Below are 21561 nucleotides of genomic sequence, written 5' to 3' on the forward strand. Positions count from 1 at the left end.
ACTAATGATTTTTCACTCCCTCTTTTTAAAGATATTTAGATTTCTATACTGAATAATATTACCCAAATGCTTGCCAATACACTGTAACCAGTATCATCCCAAAGTAGACTTTCAAAAAGTTTTTGGTGTTGATAAGTGGTGTGTGAAGGCTCAGACTTAACTTTTGCACATCATTCTTAAATAAGGCTGTACACACGAGGGGGTGTGAAAGGAGGTGAAAGTTAAGAGCTCTCATTCATAGGATCACCCGGCTCACTCATCTTGTTTATTCCATTTTATAATTTGAGTCACTTTAGGAGGCATATTATGAGCAATTTCTGTGTGCTCAGGATAGGTTTAATTAGCACAAAACTTCACTGCCTGTCATTTCCTAGCTCCTTAATGTCGGTGAATCTTTTTATATATATATCTAAGGGTTTGTTCATCACTTGCCAAAATAGCAGCTAGTCTCGGTCAAACTGCAGCTCATTTTACTGGAGTGACACTGAACAAAAAACTGCTATCAATTCTGAGGTGTGCTTTCTTAAGCATTTTGAATTATAATTGATTTTTAAAGTATAGTAATTTTAAAGGCACGCCTGGAAGAAGCAGCTCTGATCACTGATATGCTAAAAATTCCCTGACTGATATGAGAGAATAAAATAAAGCAAGACACAGGCTTCTTTCACTCAGTCCAAGAAAAAAATGCCAAGTATGTTTTCACATCTATCGATAGAAGACTATTTTTTAAACTAAAATGGGTTTTAATTTTTCCTCATTAATTTGTTAGCTCTGGATATGATAGGATAAAGGAAGTAAGTGATCTTATAATCTCTAGCCACTTAGAAAAACCCATTTTCTTCTTTGCCCTGACATTGGCATAACCTGGCAGCTGCTAGCAGCCCACATTAGAGAACTGAATGGAATAGGCAGTGAACACTACTAATAAGTAGTATGAAGGGGTCTTTTATGGTCAAATATGTGCTCCCTTCACTGTCCCAGCCCACTTCTGCTGCCCTCTACCCTGCTCGGGTGTTGTTTTCTTTTTCCCGGTCCCCGTGTTCTGTAGAAAATGCTGAATGTAGTTCCTGTTTCAATATAACATTCACTTTAGACCCAGAAGAGAGCAAGGGGATACGCATTCTCTTGCTTTATGCCAGCCGTCTAAACCTAGCTGGCCTCTAGGCTTTAGAGAATTAGGTTCAGGAATTAATGTATAAGCAAAGGAATGGTTCTCTATGCATTCAGGTGACAGTGAGATCTTGGATAACACAGCAGGATGGAACACAGAGGTGGTTCTTCTCTGTAACCTGCCGATGAAGAAGAACCCTGGACTGATGGACTGGGTCAGAGGTTTTCTTGCAACAACGGATATGTGGTTTAATAACTGTCTTCTCTTTCTCTAGACATGAAGATGGTGAAATTCAGAGAAACTTTTTTATCCTACTAGGTGTTTCCTTCCACCCCAATCACAAGAATGTATCAGATTAAGACCACAACAATGCCCACAGCCCCCTGGATAAAGCAAATATTCCCTTTATAAGCTACTCCAGGCTATTGGAAAACTGTGACTTCAGAAACCCATCCTTACCCATATCTAGAAAAACTGTCAAACTGGAGTGATTAATTTAAGAACTTTCTGGTTTAATTTTCTTACCTCCAGCCATGCAACCACAGTGGGCCCATCCCATTGAGCAAAAGGTAATCCCTTCCTCCGAGCTTCTTCTAGAAGTTCATGCCTGAAGTACACAGCAAAGATTATTAGTTAGGTAGCATGGAAAAAGACAGTGGTGATTATTTGTAATGACAATAGTTTCTTTTAAAAAAAATAATACTTTACAAGCTTTTCTGAGGTAATATAGAATAAAAAAAGCCTTTCCTCCTTTTAGTAATACATAGAAATCACTCATTGATTTTATGAGTGAAACACCAACATCTAAAAATAATTTCTCCCAACATTTATTCACAAAATTCAAACGTTAAATGTTAATGGACTAAAGTTGAATTATATTATCAGCAAATATCTTATCTCTTTAACAAGAAAATGGCCCCATATAGATACTGAAGCATACATTATGGGATCTGAATTAAATGAGGCTTCATCCATCTGCCTTGCTCACTTCTCCTTACTATTGCAATGGTAGAGAAAATGTCTGTATATAAAGGTAGTAGATAAATTTGGTTAGTTTAGCCCCATTCAAAGATGTGCTTCATCTTAGTATGCTCCCCAGGTCCAGGTAGCTACATGAAGAGGTGTTTTTTTTTTTTTTTTTTTTTCATCTAGACTATGAAATTACCTCTCATTCAAAGAGAACTTGGAAGGAAATTAACTCCTATCACTAGAAAGCAATGTAAGGTGTGAAATTCAATAGTACATTCATTTTCATCTATAATCATCCCCGTTTTTAATGAAAGTGAAACACCTCAGTGAAAACAAATGGTTGATCCTGATAGCAGAATGTTGTAAAAAGCCGTGGCAACTGTATTATTAATCACTGTCTCTGCTACTGAGCTTTATAACTGACATCCATTTATAAAACCAATTTGTGTCATTCATTGTTGAGATAGCAGATATGTGTTTTCACCTAAACTCAAGCTGATATATACCTGAGCAGGACGATATTGGAAAATATATTCTCTTTTCCTTAGTGTGCTCTGATCTTACACATAGATGATAAAAATGTAGTATATTACCTGCTCTTTTGAATGTGTGTCTTTCATTGCTTAGGAATCGATCAATGATATCATATATGAACTCCAAAATGAAGCATTTGATTACTTCCTACCATCAAATAATCAATTACTTATTATAATATGTTAACATACAGTTGACCCTTGGACAACATGGGGGCGAGGGGCACCAACCCCCTGCACAGGGATCTGCATTTAACTTTGACTCTCTGAAAACTGAACTACTAATAGCTTCCTGCTGACTGGAAACCTTATGACCACATAAACAGCTGATTAACACATATTATGTATTTTATGCTGTATTATAATAAGCATAGAGGAAAGAAAATCTTAAGAAGATCACAAGGAAGAGAAAATACATCATAAAACTGTAGTGTATTTATCCAAGAAAATTCTCATGTAAGTGGGCCCGAGCAGTTTAAAACCCACCGTGTTCAATGGTCAACTGTATATAATTGAAAGTGCTTTTCAGTGAGAACTTCCCATATTTGCAGGGGATACTGCCAACAGAAATTCAGCGGGAAAAAGAAACAGAGGCAATACAAATACTGAAGTTACAGCAGCTGAAGAGACACATAGATCAACTGCTGTTTCAATTGAGGAAATAGCAAAGAAGGCATAGGTTAGTTCTACGTGTAAGTTATTCAGCCCCTGTGACAGGGAAGAGTGACACCAGTGCCTCGAATCCAAAGTGAAAACTAGAGGGGCTTCCTCACCTTGGATTGTGGTACCAGCCCCCACTCCCGTGGGCATCCCGACATTCCTTCACTGAAATACAGACTCAAGTAGCCTACTCTTACTGTTGCTGGATTGATAGAAAGGGATTAAAGGGTCAACCAACCGACCACTAGGTTCTCATTGTAAGCACCTGTGGTGAGCTTAGACCTGTGCTCAATGTGAAAAACACAGGCACGGACCCAGTTGTTTTTAAGAAGATCCCTGGTTAGAGGGAAAAGCAAACACACGAGCTGTCCAAAAGCACAATGTATTACACAAATAGATGCTAAAACTCGGTGATGCACAATCCGAGTGTGAGGATTTTAGAAAATGGGTTAATAGCAATGGAAACAATTGGTGAAGGCATCATAGCAACCAAGCTGGCTTTGAAGGGCATGTGGGAAGGCGTTCCAAGCAGCATGAGCAGTAAGAGGGGGAAGGTCGGGGGAAGGACTCGGCATGGACTACACGCAAGCCAATGGCAGAGCCGGGAGCGTTAATCAGAGTTGTGAGGTTACAGCTAATAGGGGAAGCAGCACTTCCAGTTATGGAGCAGCCGAGTGGCAGTCAAGGGGAAGACACCAACATACATTTGCAGCTGTTTTTTTGCTACATTTAGTAAAAAGGCAAGTAAATATGCACTCCACACCTGGGAAGCACATAGCATTGTCACAAGTGAATTATATGAGTTGTACAGAAACCATTTTATTTTATTTATTATTATTATTATTATTATTATTTTTACAAAAGCCATTTTAAAAGCAGAACACTTTTATTGTGAAACTTCTAATTCTCTAAAATATTGCATCACACAAGCCAGAGTGAACCTGTTAAAACTTAAGTCCGATAATGTAACTTCGCTGCTCATCACCCTCCAATCACTCCTGGTCTCTCTGAGAAGAAAAGGCAAAGCAGCAGTTAGGACCCCTCCCCCCCCCCGCCCCCTGACCCTCTTCAGCTCTCTGATTCAGCTGCTACCTCACACAGCGACACTGCCTCCATGCCTCCACTTCCCTGCAAGCAGCTCAGGCCTTGTTGTGCCTCAAGATCTTCATGCCCACTCTTCTCTCTGTAAGGAATGCTTGGCCCTCTATCTCCGTATGGTCTACTCCCTCTCTGACTTCTACTATTTACTCACATGTCACCTTCTCTGACTGTCTCCTTCCCTCCCTCCTTTAACCCCCACCAGACATTTTGACCCCTGTTCCTTGATTTATTTCTCTCCATGGCACTTATCTTCCAACACAGAGTATCATTCACACCTCAGTCCATTATATCCCCCATCAAATATGAGCTCAAGAAGGACCAATGTTTTCACATATTCTGTTTAGAGATAATTAGAAGCATCTAGAACAAGGTCAGGCACAGACAAGGTGCTCAATAAACAGCTGTGAACGTTGAACATGTCTGTCATCGTTCACATTTAGGGGGTCCTTGTGTCAGCAAATTGAGCCCCATGATGTTTCTCTTTTTTGTAGTCCAAATATCTTTTTCTATTTTGGCTTACAAGGCCATTCAGGGTTTTAGGTTTCAAAACACAATAATAATAATAATAAAAAAAGTCCTTAAGGTCTGTCTCCCCTTGAGCTGGTGTGTGGGGAATAACACCCATTCCAGCTGATCCCAAGTCTGATCTGGCTTGGGATCCCTGACAGGAGGCAATCCAGTGTGCTCAGATAGTTCTATTTTCTGTCGGAACAGAAATTTAATTGCACGATTGTGAATTCTTTGGGCAATCTGGCCCTTGGAAAAGTCAGTAAGAATATGCTAAGATAATAAGAAAAGGGAGGTGGAGTCCAACGGCTTCTGTCCTTTGGTTCCCAGCTGGCAGGGCTGGATCCCACGTAAAGGCCTTGGGGGTGACACACTTGAAACTGAGAAAAACCTGCTAGAATGGGGTGGGGCGGGGAGAAGCTGGGTTTTGCAGCAGGACTGCATGCAGCAGAACGTTTTTTTTTGTCCAGAAAATCTAATATTCAACCATCTTTTCCCAAAGGATAACATATATCTCACTATCGTTATGGGTATGCAGTTTTGTTTTAAGATTTAGACTAGAATTTAGAGGATATCAGTAGCACTTCCTTTTAGAAAATCTATGTGGCTCGGGCTAGTCATCACCTGCGCCAAAACTCAAAGAAAAGCACTAATTGTAAAGGAAGGTCGTTTTGAATAAGAAAAACTTGTGAATTATTGAGTATTTTCAAGAAACACATTATCATCCACAATAAAGAATGACGTTAGGGTTCCCCCAAAGTCTCTCTTGAGACAGGTGTCAGGGAGTTACTGGGCCTGGAAAGTGATACCTTAGGAAGAAGGCCAACAGGTGGGGAACACTTCGGTGTGTGTCCTTTCATTTGCCAGCCCATATATAACCGCACAGAGAGGGCGCTGTGCAAGCTCTGCAGGTCTGAGGACAGGAACAAGGTGTGGGTACCCTAGGAACAACCACACCCAAGGATTTCTGGATACATGATCAAGAGAGTCTAAAAAATGTGCATGAATCAAGGGCATTTGCCGGGCTTGTAGCTTCTAACTCCTAATCCACACTAATTTGCCTCAATGACTCCATCCAAATGGAAATGTCTGGCTTCTCCTTTTTTGGTTTTATGTCTCTCCTCGGCTATTGCAGTTTTGACCTAATTGGTGGAATATGCTCGCATATTTGTGAGCTATGTTTCTATCACACTAAACAATGTCCTCATGCCTCCCTGCCTTGTCTCCCCACTCACTTTGTCTTGATTTTCAAGACCAACAAAGATGCTTCTTGTCTGAAAATCATCCTTTCCTTGCCCCTGAGGCAAAATTTACTACTTATTTTTATAAGCACCCTAGTACACTAAGTATTCCTACCTAGGGTACCTTTAAGCTTTTAGTGACTCAATTGGTTTTATTCTTTGCTGAACATGAAACTCAGCCCACAGTAGGTCTATAAAAAAATCAGATGACTGACTACCTAACAAATTTGGTTGATCCTGGGGCATGCAAAGTTCCCTGTACTCATGCCCTTACAGTAGGGAAACACAACTTATAAATCAACAAGTTCAATAAAGTGTTAAGCTCTGAGAAATAAAGTTCATTAATTACTCAAAAAAGTCACAGACCACAGGGCCAGTAAAGCCTTTCTCATATTCTTCTCAACATGGATTGTTCATCACTGTCAGTGAAAAGAGACTTTATTCTCAGACCACTTAGCCTACGGTGCTATTTTAGGATTGCCAATTTGTGATATGACTGTCTGAATAACATACAGCACCCCTTCCTCTGTCACTCAGGATGGCCGAGTCAGTCGCCTTCCATTTAATGCCTGACAATTTCCCCTTCATGTTTTCTATTTCATCTTTCTTTCCTTTCTATTCTTGTTGCCACCATCCATCCCCCCCGCCCCAACCCTTTAATTGGTTCCTATCTCCAGTTCTCAAACCCTTCTAATACACTGACATAAAAAAAAAATCTGCCATGATACCAGACCAGGTAAACTTCTAAAGTCTGATTGCTTAGGCTTCATTCTTGGTGCCTCCTCTTAGCTGTGCATCCACAGACAAAGTCACTTTACCTCTTTCTGCCTCAGTTTCCTCATCTGTAAAATAAAGCTGGTAACAGTACCTCCCTCAGAGGGCTGCAATGAAAGTGACCTGAGAAAATACATGTAATGTGACGACACCAGTGCCTTCCACAAAGGAAGCAGCTAATGAGTGTGAGCCGTTACTTTTGCAATAGTGCTGTCCTCTGAAAACCCTCCAATGGTTCCTTAAATGTCTAAAGTATAACCCTCAACCTGAATTACAAATTCTAAATAGGTTTAATTTTGATTTACTTTTCTAATCATCTTTACTTACTTTTAACCAGAACTGAGAACCTACTTTCACAAATAACTTGTGTAAAAAGTAATCCCATCACTGCAACTATCATTTTCCAGAGTGGATAAGTTCTTTCCCTTCTTCAACTATCAAAATCTTAACTGTTTGCCTAAATCATGACTCTTCCTTTCATTTTGTGATAATCCCATTCCACAAGGACTCTTTATCCTTCAAAATCTGGAAACTTACAGTGTCAAACATCCCCCATAGGGATTGTTGATGAGCACCACATGCATGCAACTCATCTCTCACCCAAGATTCTAAAGTCCCAAAGATAACTCTTTGCTCTTCCACCACATCTTGCTTTTCTCCCCACACTCTAGACAAGAGTCTCTCTTGAACAGTTATTATATTGTGATCCATAAAACTCTCAATGTTGACAACCACCCGGGATCTTTGATCATATGGTGAATTCTAAGTGTTCTGTTTTTATTAACATCAAACTATGCATTGCACCTTAAAGAGAAGAATTTTGTTTAGTAGTTACTTATATTGGTTGTTCAGAAAGAGAAAAAATGTACTCTAACATTAAATAAGATACTTTGCAAATTGACTGACCACCACCAAAGCTTATTCAAATTCTCATCATTTGTGGATCATGGAAGTGGACTCCCAGAGTCTCTCATTCTCTTGTTTGGTACCACTCCTTCCTACCCTTTTTCCAACTCCCAATGAGACCCTCCTAAACACAATTTTTTTGTTAAGACTTGCTTACTTAAAAAACTCCCCATTGTCCTGAAAGTAAAGGTCAACTATCTTAGCATTATGAGAAACACTCTTAGTAATCTGGCCCTGGCTTTCTCTCCAGGCTCTTGTGCTCAACCAGTACTGAAACACTTGCCATTCTCCCAATATCTCATTCTATTTGACCTTCCATACTTTTGCTGTCTTTTTCTTCTAACTGAAACATCCTTCTTCACATCATAATCATGGCAAACTCATCCTTGTCCTTCAGACACAGCTAATGCTTTATCCTTCTTGGTAAGATTCCAAGACCTCTCCCAGGCAGAATTAAATTTCTCTTCTATACAAATATTTTAACTTGTGTATACTCCAGTTATTGCACTTCTCATATCTCTCATTTAAAATGTACTGTAATAGAGATTTATCTAATGTGCTCTCTTGTTTCACCTAAACCACTTCTATTCTTCAGAAATAGGATATCATGGTGTGAAAGAATAGAGGTTCTGGATGTAGACAAATTAGAGTTTGGATCCCATATATTAATAGCTAGCATGCATTTATCACAAAGTCTGTATCCTAAGTGTATATGTATAGGAATAATTTCTTTAACATTTACAATGATAAGATATGTACCGATACTCATTTGGAGATGAAGACACTAAAGGGCAAAAGTCACTTGGAGCATAGAACCAGTGAGTGGTGGAGCCAGAATCTGAGCCCCCAAAACTTGGCCAGAGAGTTAACTTTCTTAATCCCCATATGATCTGTTAGCTAATTACCCTTTGAATTTTTCATAACTGAGAAAGGAGGATAAACTGATTGTAATAATTTTATTACGTTATAGCATCCACTTCATTTTTAGTATTAAATAAAATGTTAGTCTCCCACTTCTCTTTCTTTTCTTGTGGTTCACTTATATTTAGAAGTGGCACATCTTCATTTGGCTTCCTGGCTAAGATGTATAGTCTTTACCCCCTTACTACCATGCCTTTTAATCTTCAACACTATAAGAGAAAAAAGAAGCTGTTCCTTTTCTTTTCCTGTTCCTCCTTAATATCAGGTTCTGTACCTCTGTCAGAGGAAGGAGGCTGATCATGTTTACCTAACTGGGATGGAAAATCTGAATTTCTTGTGACTTGTTTCAGTTCGACTGACTTTGTGTAATTTTAATACAAAGTAGTGCGCTGATTGAGAAATTCATCTCAAGGGCTTATTTATTTACTGTAGCACATGACAAGTAATCAGTTATTGATATAACCAGAAGAAATAAATATGTGGTTCAATAGGAACCAAAAATAAAATATAAGTCAAAATAATTTGACAGTTGAATCTACTTCTTAACAGTGTAGGCTTGAGAATAACCTCCCTTACATAATGCTAGCAGTAAATCTACTTTCATTTCACACCATTATTAATTGTTACATTAAAATTCAGTAGTCAGGAGGGTAAAGTAGGAAATGATCTCCTCAAATTTCAAACAGATGATAGACTATAACTCTATCATTCAGAAATCTAGACTTGTCGATCAATTCTATGGAAATCAACATTACATATTTGAGGAACTGTTTGAAATTCTGGTCAGCAAATATGAACAAAATGTGGTGCCACCCACATTTTTTTCTAACATGTGCAAGCTGAAAATGTATATCTTAATTAACATAATTATTCTAAACAGAAATGTCAAAATCCCAATCAGCTGCTTCAGAACTTTGATTGCCTAAATATACATATTTAACTCCATAAATTAAGAGTTTTGAATTCAACATTAACAAGGTTGACTTGATTTTAAAAGCACAGCATACTGTGATTTTGTGTGTGTGCAAGGGTATGTGTGTTTGTATATCATAATATGGCACATTTTCACATGAAGTGCATATAAAAGTCCATTATGCATCTAAGTAGTGTTTTATTTAGATTCCAAGAACACATGCTAGGTTGTTTGGAGTTGAAATAGTTTGACTACATTAAAACTGAAGCTTATTCATATTGAAGCTTTTTTTCTTCAAGCTGCTCTGAAATGGAGGGCATAGTCTCAGAAATTTACTTTATTTGTGAATTTGAATTGGGATTTACATAATTTCTTTCCTCACTTTATTTTGAATTTAATCAGTTTCGAAACCATTAAAAAGATATAAACGCACGCACACATGCATGCACATCCAACATGTGATGGGGCAATACAATTACCCTATTATTGAAAACTAAAGGAACTTGTATTACTTTTCATGAAACAATTTCACTTTTGAAAGACTCTGTGGTCTGTTTTCTCTAGTCACTTTCTGATAGTAAATTGGGGACTTACTGGAGGAACACTGGTAATTTTCAGGTTATTTGGATACCATTTAGACTAGATTACCTTAGTGCCTCATCTAATTTTCAGCCCTCTTTAACTCAGATTTTTTTTTTTTTTTAAGATTTTATTTATTTATTCATGAGTGACACAGAGAGGCAGAGACACAGGCAGAGGGAGAAGCAGGCTCCATGCAGGGAGCCCTACATGGGACTCCACCCTGGGTCTCCAGGATCAGGCCCTAGACTGAAGGTGGCGCTAAACCACTGAGCCGCCGGGGCTGCCCAAGATTTTGAAGTTTATAGTTTCATGTTTCTGAAGTTAGACATATTTCCTCATACTCTTATGAGGTGCAGGAAGTTGACAGTAGTATCAGTAAATACGGAGAACATGTCAGTCCCTCAAGGGTATGCAACAAATGGGAAAATTGGTGCTTAAATTCTTATCTTCTGTTTCTTTATTCAATGATTGATCTTTCCATCTCAAATCTTCTGTTTTCACTATATTTGTACTCTCCTCCTGACACTTTAACTTCCAAAGCTTGCCTTTATCAATTCTACTAGAGAAATGATTTTGAGGTCCTAAAATGTTAAGTTCTAGTAGCACGTATGTACAAGATGACAAGAATCTGAATTTTAGAATGAAGACAATTACATCAGTTTCTTGAAGCCCATAAATGACAATGCATCATCCATTTATTACTTTCAGTATTTCATTCAAAAAGTGATAGGGAAATGAAGTTTTATTTATTGGGATTATTTTCCTCATGAAATTTAAAAGTCATTAGAAAATAGAAGACCGGTATTACATGATGACACAAAAAACACTGTCTTAAATCTAATGTCTAGAATATTCATTATTTTCCAAAGTAAGAGCTTGAAACTTTGGCTAGCATAGTTGAACAGTACCCTAACCTCAGCTTGCCTTGCATTTTAAAGAACACTTACTAGAGCTTTCCTTAATATCATAAATTTCCTAACAGAAGTAAAATCTTCATTGTTAAATAATTAGTAGTAGTAACTATAACTTAAAATTAGAGTGGGAAAGTAAGACAAATATAAGCCATAGTAATGAACTAAGCAATATTACAAAGTTCATGACCTTGTATTGATATATGAAATATCCATATAGCAAATTAGGGGCACTCTCCGTAGTTTCCTGTATAACAGCATCTCAATGGAACCCATTTATTTACCCATTATGTGTGTGTGTGTGTATATATATATATATATATATATATACACACACACACACATTGCTTTAAGTTTAAAAGGAGTAACTCTCAAACTAATGTGTTTTTTAAAGCTCGCCATGTTACTCGTGCAAAAGTTTACACCAATGTAAATGTTTTATAAATGTTGTAAATAATTTGTTTTGCTTTACAGCCCAAGTTGTCTTAGGAATAGATTAATAACATGTTTTAATTTTCGTTCAAAGAGCAGGATTGAGTAGTTTGGATTTTTAAAGCTCTGAAAATTAACCAATAGTATAGGAAATAATGCAAAGAACACGCAAAACTAAAGGAATCAACCAAAACCAAGGATTTCTTTGGAATCTAATCTGGGTACAAAAGTCCCAGTAGGGAAGTTCCAGCATTTAAGTCTCTTTGTTTAAGGACAGTTCTAGTAGTTAACATAGAAGTTTGTGTCTGGAAGAGAATGCAAGTGGAGCACCATGAAGCATGAGGGAACACACAGGAGGACCCAATCATGCAGGAGAGTCCAAAGTACAGAAGTGGCCTATGACTTAAGCCTCCCTGAGTGCCACGCTAACTCCTAGAGAATGACTTGAGAAGTAAGGAAATGATGTCTGGAATGCCTTTTGACATGCGCCTGACAGAACTGAAGAAGTGGAAGTGCCTGCAAGGCCACCATCATTCATTGGAGTATGAACATTTCTCTGAACCAATGATTCCTTTACGGTGTAGAAATGAATACACTTCACAATTTTCATTTGAGGTCAGAGGCAGTGCAGCTTGTGTTAAAACTGAAAAGAGAAATACTAAAGATAAAAGAAAAAAAGGATGGTGCTGAAAATAAACATGTTCAGCAGCCATTGTCATTCAACTTACCCAGATGTGCTTTTCATGAGATGGAGAAGGATGGATGGAAAAGAAAAGCACACAAATGTTAATGGATACATTTCAGTCCAAAGAAAGCCATGGAATAAAACAAGAGCATCATTTCAGATGTGCAAAAGCTCAGATATGAGAAAGACATGGAACCTTTTTTTTTTTTTTTTTTTAATTTCACCGTGACATACATACTCACTGCGTCCAAAAGCATGATCAGGTTAGGGCAGCTCTAATTGTTGACTAGTAAGTCTGTCTCTTGAAAATGAGCCACTCTGAAACATGCATGACCACATTTTTCCCAGCCTCTAGTATACCCCAGGAAGAAGCCAGGCACTTTATTAAAGAACATTCTTTGCCTCAGGCCACTCCTGTTGTTTCACAAATGAAAGCGATAACTTACAAAATAGTGCTCAGATTCTCATACAGCCTTACACGCTTACTGTTGAGCTGAAGAAAAAGTTCAGTAGACCCCTGGAGATACAGCAGCTGAAGAGAGCACTAGTTAGAGGGTGAGAATATCTGGGTGCTAGTTCTCAGACGTGACTTGGACATAATTACTAGCAGGTTCTAATTTTCGATCTCCTTACCTTAAACTGGGCCAAGAAGAAATTTTACATTCCGGGCCCATAATTTTAATATTCTAACAAATGTCACAATAATAACTATTATTGTTTTTATAAAGATGGATTTGCCAGCTTTCAGAACACGAGAAAGTCTAAACGAATTCTATCACTCTACTCCCCTTGCTACATTACTTCTTCTTCCTCTGTCTGAACTGGCAAAAGAAATGTCATTTGTGCCAATTGAGTCTCTTTCAATAGGAACATTTATTTAGACAGATGTTTATAAATGTTGCTTTCCTTGAGGAAAAAAGCAAACTAGATTGGTTCACCAATACTATCACAATCATCATAAAACAACATCGATTTAAATGTAGCTTTTGAGGTAGCCCACTTGCTCCCTGGATATAGTAGTGGCACTGGGAAAATATGGAATTTAAATAATTCAACAAAAAGCCATGAGAATATTATTTTAAAATTTCCATACAAGCATAATAGACTAGTTTTTAGAAAAAAGAAAACTTTTACTACAACTCATAAAATATATTAAATACAACAAAGTATGAAGCAGAAATTCACATCTCCGAAATTAGGCAACTTATAGAGTTTCTTTTTTATTGCTCAATCATTATAAAGAAAAGGTTGATGTGCAATGGAACACCCTGTACGTGCCTCATCTAAACGCATTCATTCAGAGAAACCATGTGTTATTTTATTAGATAGGCCTTTCAGAGAATGCATATTCTTTGACCTTAACTCCAGAGCAGCTGTGGGGAAGCTATTTAAATTTTCACAAGAACAAAAACATAAATGTCCATTCACATTGGCACTACAATGTTCTAAGAAATTTGAGGCATATTTTTTACATCACACATGCAACAGAAAGAAAATTAAAACCCAAAGAGACTCCTTCTAAGTGGTTAAAATGACTTTCCTGTCAACATACCTGTGAACTCTGATGAGCTCTTAAGAAAAGGCAATTTCTGAGCTTTCCAGGAAAATTGCCAGAAGTACTTGGGACCAGTTACTCCCATGGACAAAATCATCTTTCGCAGCCTACCAGCTATCTAGGAAATGCCCTCCACTAAAACAAGTTGATTAAATCTGCACACAGTGGAATATTAATAGTCCTCACATCCTCATTTGTCATTTTCAAAAACCGAAAACTTATACCAAGAAAAATACCTTAAATAAAAATGTAAGAGAAATTATGAAAATAAACAGGAAACACAGATATAAAGGAGACATTCAAAAAGTACTGCTTAAAGTTCTAATGTAGGTTATCGGTTTTTATAAGCTGTCTGATTTCTCAGTTTTTATGCATTTTCTTGTTCTCCATAGTCAATTAATTTAAAGCAATAGTGAGCAGTTATGTCACTTTATAATATTAAATATTTCAGCTCATGACTTAAAAAAAGTTCTGCAAAGGACAAAGAGCTAGAGTCATAAATGACTCTGATATATGATGTGGGATTATACTACAAATTTATGTCAGAGGGAATATATATTTGCAGAGTTTTTCATCTAGATACAGTATTTAATTTTTCTTCTTTCTATATTCTTTCCTACGAGCAGTTATTTATAAAACACATAACACCTTTATCCTTTTTTTCTCTTCACTCCAGATTGTCAAGGTTACAATAATACCAAGACAGACTCTGTGAAAAAATAAATGTTCTTCAGTTAAAGACCACTATGAGTAACAGGCAAATAACAAGTTTCAATTGACATAGAGAAAGAACAGGTTTTAAGTTACCATTTAATGAATAAGATCCAATCCAATTATTGGCATGTTTTCCTTGGGAACATCAGCATACATCCAGACACAAGGAGACATTACCAGCTAGTATATGTCATATTCCAAAATGGGTGCCTGAAACTTTTCAACGGTCTCCCTTCAATCTTCTAGATCTCTTATTAAATGAATGGGCCTTTGCCTGTTTACAAACTAGTCAACTTTGAATGTTAAAACTTCACAGGATAAGTAACTCACAACACGAGCTTCAATGTGCTTGCCTCTTGCTTCTTAAAGTTCAAGTTGGTGACTCAGATTTTAGAATCAGTTATTGACACCAGATTGGGAAGTGGATGGGTAGTAACGTGGAAAAGGGGAATAAAGTAAGGATTCTTCTTAACAGGTGAAACCTGAGAATGTGTAAGTGCTGGCAGCCAAAACACAGAAGAGGGAAGAATTGAAGGAAGTCAGCACAACTTGACTGAGAAACTGGGAAGAGGTGGGCTCAGGTAAGAAGAGTTTCCTAGTTTCCTCTAGTGAAATAGGAGAGGGACTAGTGTTAGGGCATATTTGGCAGCAAATAATTCAGGGCACCTTGATGGTTCCTTTTTTCTCTCCCTCCCAGGCAGACTGAGCTCATCTGCAGAAGATGCGGGCTTGAGGACAGTGGGGGTCTCTAATGAAAGCTGCAGAGTAGAAACAAGATCTGTAAGACAAACATACTGCAGTTACTGGGCACTGCTGAGTTCCCAATTGAAGCTGGCTCAACTTGTGCTATGATGTTCTCCAGGAGCACAGAAGTGTTCAAACGCAGACATGAAGAAAGAAAATTCATTGGGGGCTGCGAGTATGACACGTGGATACAATCAAATGAAAGAGGAGCAAAAGCGTTTAGAAATTTTTGAGTGTGTTGAAATTATGCACATGGAATCTAAGCTAAATAGGAAGCAAGGAGGGAAGAGAAAGGGGCTAGTGTGCTGAGAAAGGATAGAAGTGTAAAAAAATTGATAGCAGAAGAAGTCGATAAAGCAAAGCTGAAAGAAGACTGTTTAGGAAAGAATAATATGCTTGAATTGGTAATAAATAGAAATTTTGGAGTAGGAGTGATTTGGAGGTGATGAGAAGATACAGACTATGACCATGGAAGGTATCTGACCTGGAGTAGAGAATGGCATTGGAAGTGATGAAGCCATGACATGGACAAGTTAAGTTGTGGACAGGTGATCTATGTGGATATAAGAGCACCCCGAAGGTGACGGAAAGGCTCACTTTACATATAAAGACATGAGATACAGGTAAAAAAAAATGGACACACACATATCTAGTGATCTTTACAAATGAAAGGAAATGTTTTCAGTATGGTTTAAGAAGTTTTCAGTATGGTTCATCATCACAGTACTTCAGAATTAAATGTTTGTTAAAGTTAATACTGATTTCCAATAGTTTAAGTTTGAGATTCTTGAGACTCTTACACAGAGGTTAGGAAATCTTTATTCTTCTAATTTGCCCAGCAAAACTAACCCAGTCAGGCCCATGATTAAAGTTTTGATTATGTAAAATATGAAACAAAGACATTTAATTGTAGTTTTGTATACACATGTGCATAAAGTATACATATACGCATACATAATTTTTAGTGGAAATCTTTTGGCATAAACTATTTTTTGAATAAAACTCTAGCAATAAGATATGGATAACCACTGTCCTCCTTAGGAATGTAGAAGCAAGGAAGAGAATCTTGCTTGATGGGTGGCTAATTTTTAAATAACTGCAGGAAGGGAGGGCATCTTCAAAGACCTTATGAAAAACCTATGGAGAGCCAATATAAGATCTTATATTTGTGGGAAAAAAATGGAGAGAATTCTTTCCAGATTAAGACACCAGCATCATATTTAAATCTAATTAGTGACTTTTTTTTTCTTTTAGAAAAGGGAGTTAATTATCCTTGCTCTTTGATACCGACTTTGTAAGTTTTATTGGAATGAATAGCCTAAGATTGATTTAAGCACGTTTAAATTTCTTACATAGCTTATTTATAAGAGATAATCACTATTCTTATATCAAACTTTGAGATATGTGCTGCTAATTATATATAAAAAAGAAATCTTATAACACAGCTACATCTTATGCTTTGAAACTATATTCCCCTCCCAGTCTTTAAAAAAAAAAAAAAAGGTGTTTGGTTTGAATATATTTGTTGCTCATGTTGAAAGATGGGATAGGGTCAGATGAGAAACTATTCTCTAGAAAAAAATATGCTACTCTTTTTAGAGTATACAGAGAGTGAGGAGTTCTTTTTTGACTCCTTATATAAAGCATCCAAGATTATATAGGATATTCAAGGTCCAGCTGACAACTACATGCTTTAAATTGCAGCTTTACCCTGAGATCCCAAATAATTTAGAGGAAAGCTGAGCCAGTAGGTCCAGCCTCTTGTATAGCACAGGGCCTGGAAAGCTAGGTTTCCTCACAGGCAGAGGAAAACAGCAGCAGCTACCTCGAAGGCTTTGTGAAAATTGAAAGAGATAAAAAAAAAGAAAAAAAAAAAAGAAAATTTTTTTTTTTTTAAAAAAAGAAAATTGAAAGAGATAATGCATCTAAAACGTGTAGAATGGCACCTAGAATATTGTAACTGCTCAATGTGATTATCAGTTACTGCATAGATAATAGATAATTATTATCATTACTATATGAAGACTGAGGAGGAAAATGGAACAGAATATATGCACATGGGGAGAGAGGAGTAATTATCAACAAGAAATAGATATTTAGTATATTAAGACCATACATGCAACATGGGAAGTAGAGAGAGATAAAGCTGGTCAGATAAATAGGGACCAGGGGATGCAGGGATTTATGAGCCATCTAAAGGCATCTGGAATTTATCCTAAGGAAGCTAAGTAGTAACTGAGGGATTGTAGGCAGGTTCAGAAACATAATTTAGAGCGATCTCTTTAGCTGAAGGGTGAAGAATGGATTACAGGAAGGCGAGAATGGGACATGGTTTAACTATGATGGTCTGAAAGGGAAAGAAGAAAACCAATCCAGCTGAGAGATTTCAAAGACCTATTGTATGGATAGTAGAGAGAGGTGCATGGAGAAGGAAGCCCAAGGGCAAAGAGGAAGCCCAGGTTCCTCGTTTAGTCATCTGGATAGAAGTCACTGCCCTAATTCCTGTTCTTTTCTCAGATTTTCACGTTTAGAGTTCTTTCCCCACGCAGCTTCTATCCGTGCATTCAGTTATTTGGAAAACATGTTTTGAGTACCTGCGATATGCCAGGCACTGCGATGTTAAAAAATAAATGAATAGAATTTGAAAAGCTTAGGTTCTCCTGAGTCCTGTTCTCTGAATTACATAGAGAATCACAGAATTCCAGGGTAGAGACAATTTGAAGAGCATGATTCAATCTGTCGTATAATTTGAATCCCCCGTATAGTACTTCTGCATCATACACATACTTGGCAGGTCTATATTGGACATAATCATGAGGAACAACTCTCCTTCCAGGTGGTCAATTCTTTCTTCTCGGATATGTGATTGCTAACAGTTCTCACTTAGACGTGGCTCAAATTTATCTGTAATCACCTCTGACTTTTGGCCCAAGGTCTTATCACAAGGATACTGGTCGTATTCCTCGGAAGAGACGCTGGTTTGAATATAACCCTTTAAGTGTATTTCCCAGGAATTAACACAATATCCAGCTATGATCTGTGCAGTGTGTAGAATTTGGGCCCTATCAATTTTTTTGATGGATATTGGAAATATCATTGCCTTCCTTGCTAACTTGTCTTTTCTTACAGAAACAGCTTTCTTAGGAGTTGCAGTTAAGATCTCCCGATATATACACACACACCATATCCTCCTATACACAAGTAACAAGTAAGTTTAGTCATGAAATTGGATGTAGAATTACATAAACACCCTTATTAAATTTTATCTTATTAGATCTGGATCTCTATGTAAAGGTCTTCCTTAAATAAAATAATTTATCTGAAACCATAACTATGTCTTCTAGCTTCAGTCCTCCACAAATCTGATGCTCTTACTTAAATCACTTGTCAAAGTGCTGAGTCGGCCACCTTCTAGTTCACTCAGCCATCACCAGGTCTTTTGTTCAGCCCCTTTGATTACAATAGTTCTATCAGACATAAATCCATTTTGTTAGTTTCAACCCAATTTTATATTTAGAAGTATCATTTAAAAAGTAAATGAAATACCTTGCTGAACTCAATAAATGGTGTTTTTATAGCATTTTTCCTCCTCTACATATCTAGAAAATGTTTGAAAAGTTTAAGGGCACGGCTTGCTTATTTATTTATTTATTTATTTATTTATTTATTTATAAATATTTTATTTTTAAGTAATCTCTAGACCTAATGTGGGGCTCGAACTCAAAACCCTGAGATCAAGTTGCATGCTCTACCGACTGAGCCAGCCAGGTGCCCCTCACAGTTTATTTTTAAAGGACTCCATTTCCTCTTGGTCATTCATAATCTCCTTTCTTATTGATCAAAAATAATCTATATTGGGCAGCCAGGTGGCTCAGGAGTTTAGTGCCGCCTTCGGCCCAGGGTGTGATCCTGGAGACGTGGGGATTGAGTCCCACGTCAGGCTTCCTGTATGGAGCCTGCTTCTCCCTCTGCCTGTGTCTCTGCCTGTGTCTCTCATGAATAAACAAATAAAATCTTTAAAAAAAAGACCTATGTTATGCATTTATTTTGGAAACTAACAATGAAGTAACCACTTTAGCTTGGAGAACAACTTTTAAATAAGAATATTAGGTGGTTTTAAGTTTGTAGCACTTTTTTTTATTGTGTTCAAAACCTAGTAATTTAGAGAAGTGATCATGATCTTGATATACTTACATGCAATAATTTGTTTTCATGTTTGTCTGTTTATAAACACTTTAAAAAATGGAACTGTGTAATTTGAAAATCAGTAGTTTCTAACAGTCTTTGTGACATAATAGGCATTAAGTGAATGAATTAAAAATTACCATTTGCATATTCCATTAATCCAGGATATACTTCAATCAAGACAAATGATATGGACTTATTTAGAAAAAGCCATTCCTCTAGTACATGTAACTATCTTAAGTTTTAATCTCCTATTACTAATTCTTATTTTATCTTTCCATATAAAAAATGTTTCTCCTGGGCAGAAAATATGGAGACTATACAGGCTTCTGTTCTACTTAGTCTAATCGTTAACATTGCACTGTAAGCTCAAAACAGCAGCCCTATTCATCCTGAATTCTTTTCCTTCCTCCAAAAGGATAAAGTATATCTAAATATAGATATTTTTAAAACACTCTGATTTTCCCTAGTTTTTTTTTTCCTAAAAATCTTCAATGCATTTTTGTCTTTACCTTTGGATATTATCATTTCTTTAGGTTTAGAGAATTTTTACAATTGTCCACAGTTGGAGCTAGACAGGGCTACTACATATGATTGATTGGATGGCAAGGCAGTGATAGTTCTAGCTCAGGGCAGGCACAGAAGACATGCTTGCGAAGTTTCAGGTAGGATATTGGGACATTCTCCCAGAGAAATACTGAGAACATTAGGATTGGGTTCTGAAATATTCTGCTTTATTAGATCCTTTTGAGTTGAGTCCCCAGCGTGTTCTCCTGTAATCAGGTCTGTATTAAATGAACCTTTGACTATAACTGATTGATCCAAGTACAAATATCTGTTTCACACTGAGCCAGTCATGCTTTCCCTTAGGAATTTAACATTTGGAATGGAATGAAACAGAAAATATGAGCTCTTGACAACACTCTAGAGAAATATTTCATAATCTCTTATTGTTGAAATTGTGGAGTTGTCCTGCCTCTGTTGTTTCTGAAATCTCTGAGATACTCTAATATCCTACCCATGAATTCCCCCTTTTGCTTTATCTAGTCAGATTCAATTCTTACAGCACGCTTACAAAATAGATTTTTGTGGAGGAAGCAAAGACATTTACCTTCCGTATGTATAGCATTACTTAGATGGGCAAATGTATTCAAAGCTTCTAACACACGTCTTACAAATTAACCCCTGGAATACAACTCATTTATAAGTTTAACTTGCCACACAGACACTTAATAAATATTTATTAAATGAATGAATGTTGTGGAATTTCTGTGCTACCTTTCATAATGAATATTTTCAGTGATATTTATTTTATTTAGAGATATGCAAACTCTGAACCTTCCAAATGCCAAAGATTAAAAGTGCAGAGTCTCAAAACACATTAAAGATTATGCACTGAGGAAGACCCTTAGGATTGCAATGGAAATAAATTAGCTAAATCTATAGAGCTTCACTTTCATGTCTTTGAAGTTCTAACATAAAGATTCATTGGTAGTGATTAACTACGACTACCATGTTCCAAGGATAAAACCACTTCTCTGGAGGATGCTGCTGATAGCTGAGTTGGAATGTTAATTTTGTTTTAATGATGTTGAAAAATTGATTTCAAATCCATATTCATTTAGCAGTGCTATCCATTTGGAAGAATATAGTATAACTAACATGATAATAATAACACATTACAGATATTATAACTAAAGATTGAAAATGATAGATTAGTATGTTAATATTTATATGGTATTTTTCAATTTAAGTCTCAAGATACAAAAGATTTTGTATGCATACATGTTTCTTTTCTTTTTTTTAGATTTCACTTATTTATTTGAGAGAGAGAGAGTGGAGAGAGCACAAGTAGGGGGACAGGCGGAGGGAGAAGCAGACTGCCCACTGAATGGGGAACCTGATGCGGGCTCTATCCCAGAACCCTGGGGTCCGGACCTGAGCCAAAGGCAGACGCTTAACCGACTGAGCTACCCATGCTCAGTTTCAATAAAAAATTATATAGTGTAAAAATGCAGTAGGAAAATTAGCAGATAAAAATTAAGATGCAGATTTCAGAATTTATATTTCTGGAGATACGTGACCATTCACAGGATTTTGTCAATTTTAATATGGTC

The 21561-nt window shown here is 36.9% G+C and overlaps 1 protein-coding gene across 19 annotated transcripts in view; it reads right to left on the reverse strand.

Annotated features, from left to right (window-relative positions):
* Positions 1-21561, reverse strand: part of PPFIA2 (PTPRF interacting protein alpha 2) — a 468314-nt gene that overhangs the window by 30565 nt on the left and 416188 nt on the right. For all 19 annotated transcript variants that reach the window (XM_072772907.1, XM_072772923.1, XM_072772912.1 and 16 more), the window contains one exon: positions 1637-1718. In XM_072772907.1, coding sequence (XP_072629008.1) covers positions 1637-1718 — 82 coding nt within the window. The remainder of the gene's footprint in view (positions 1-1636; positions 1719-21561) is intronic.

The sequence above is a fragment of the Canis lupus genome, chromosome 13 (assembly GCF_048164855.1).
Source record: "Canis lupus baileyi chromosome 13, mCanLup2.hap1, whole genome shotgun sequence".
Taxonomy (NCBI): domain Eukaryota; kingdom Metazoa; phylum Chordata; class Mammalia; order Carnivora; family Canidae; genus Canis; species Canis lupus.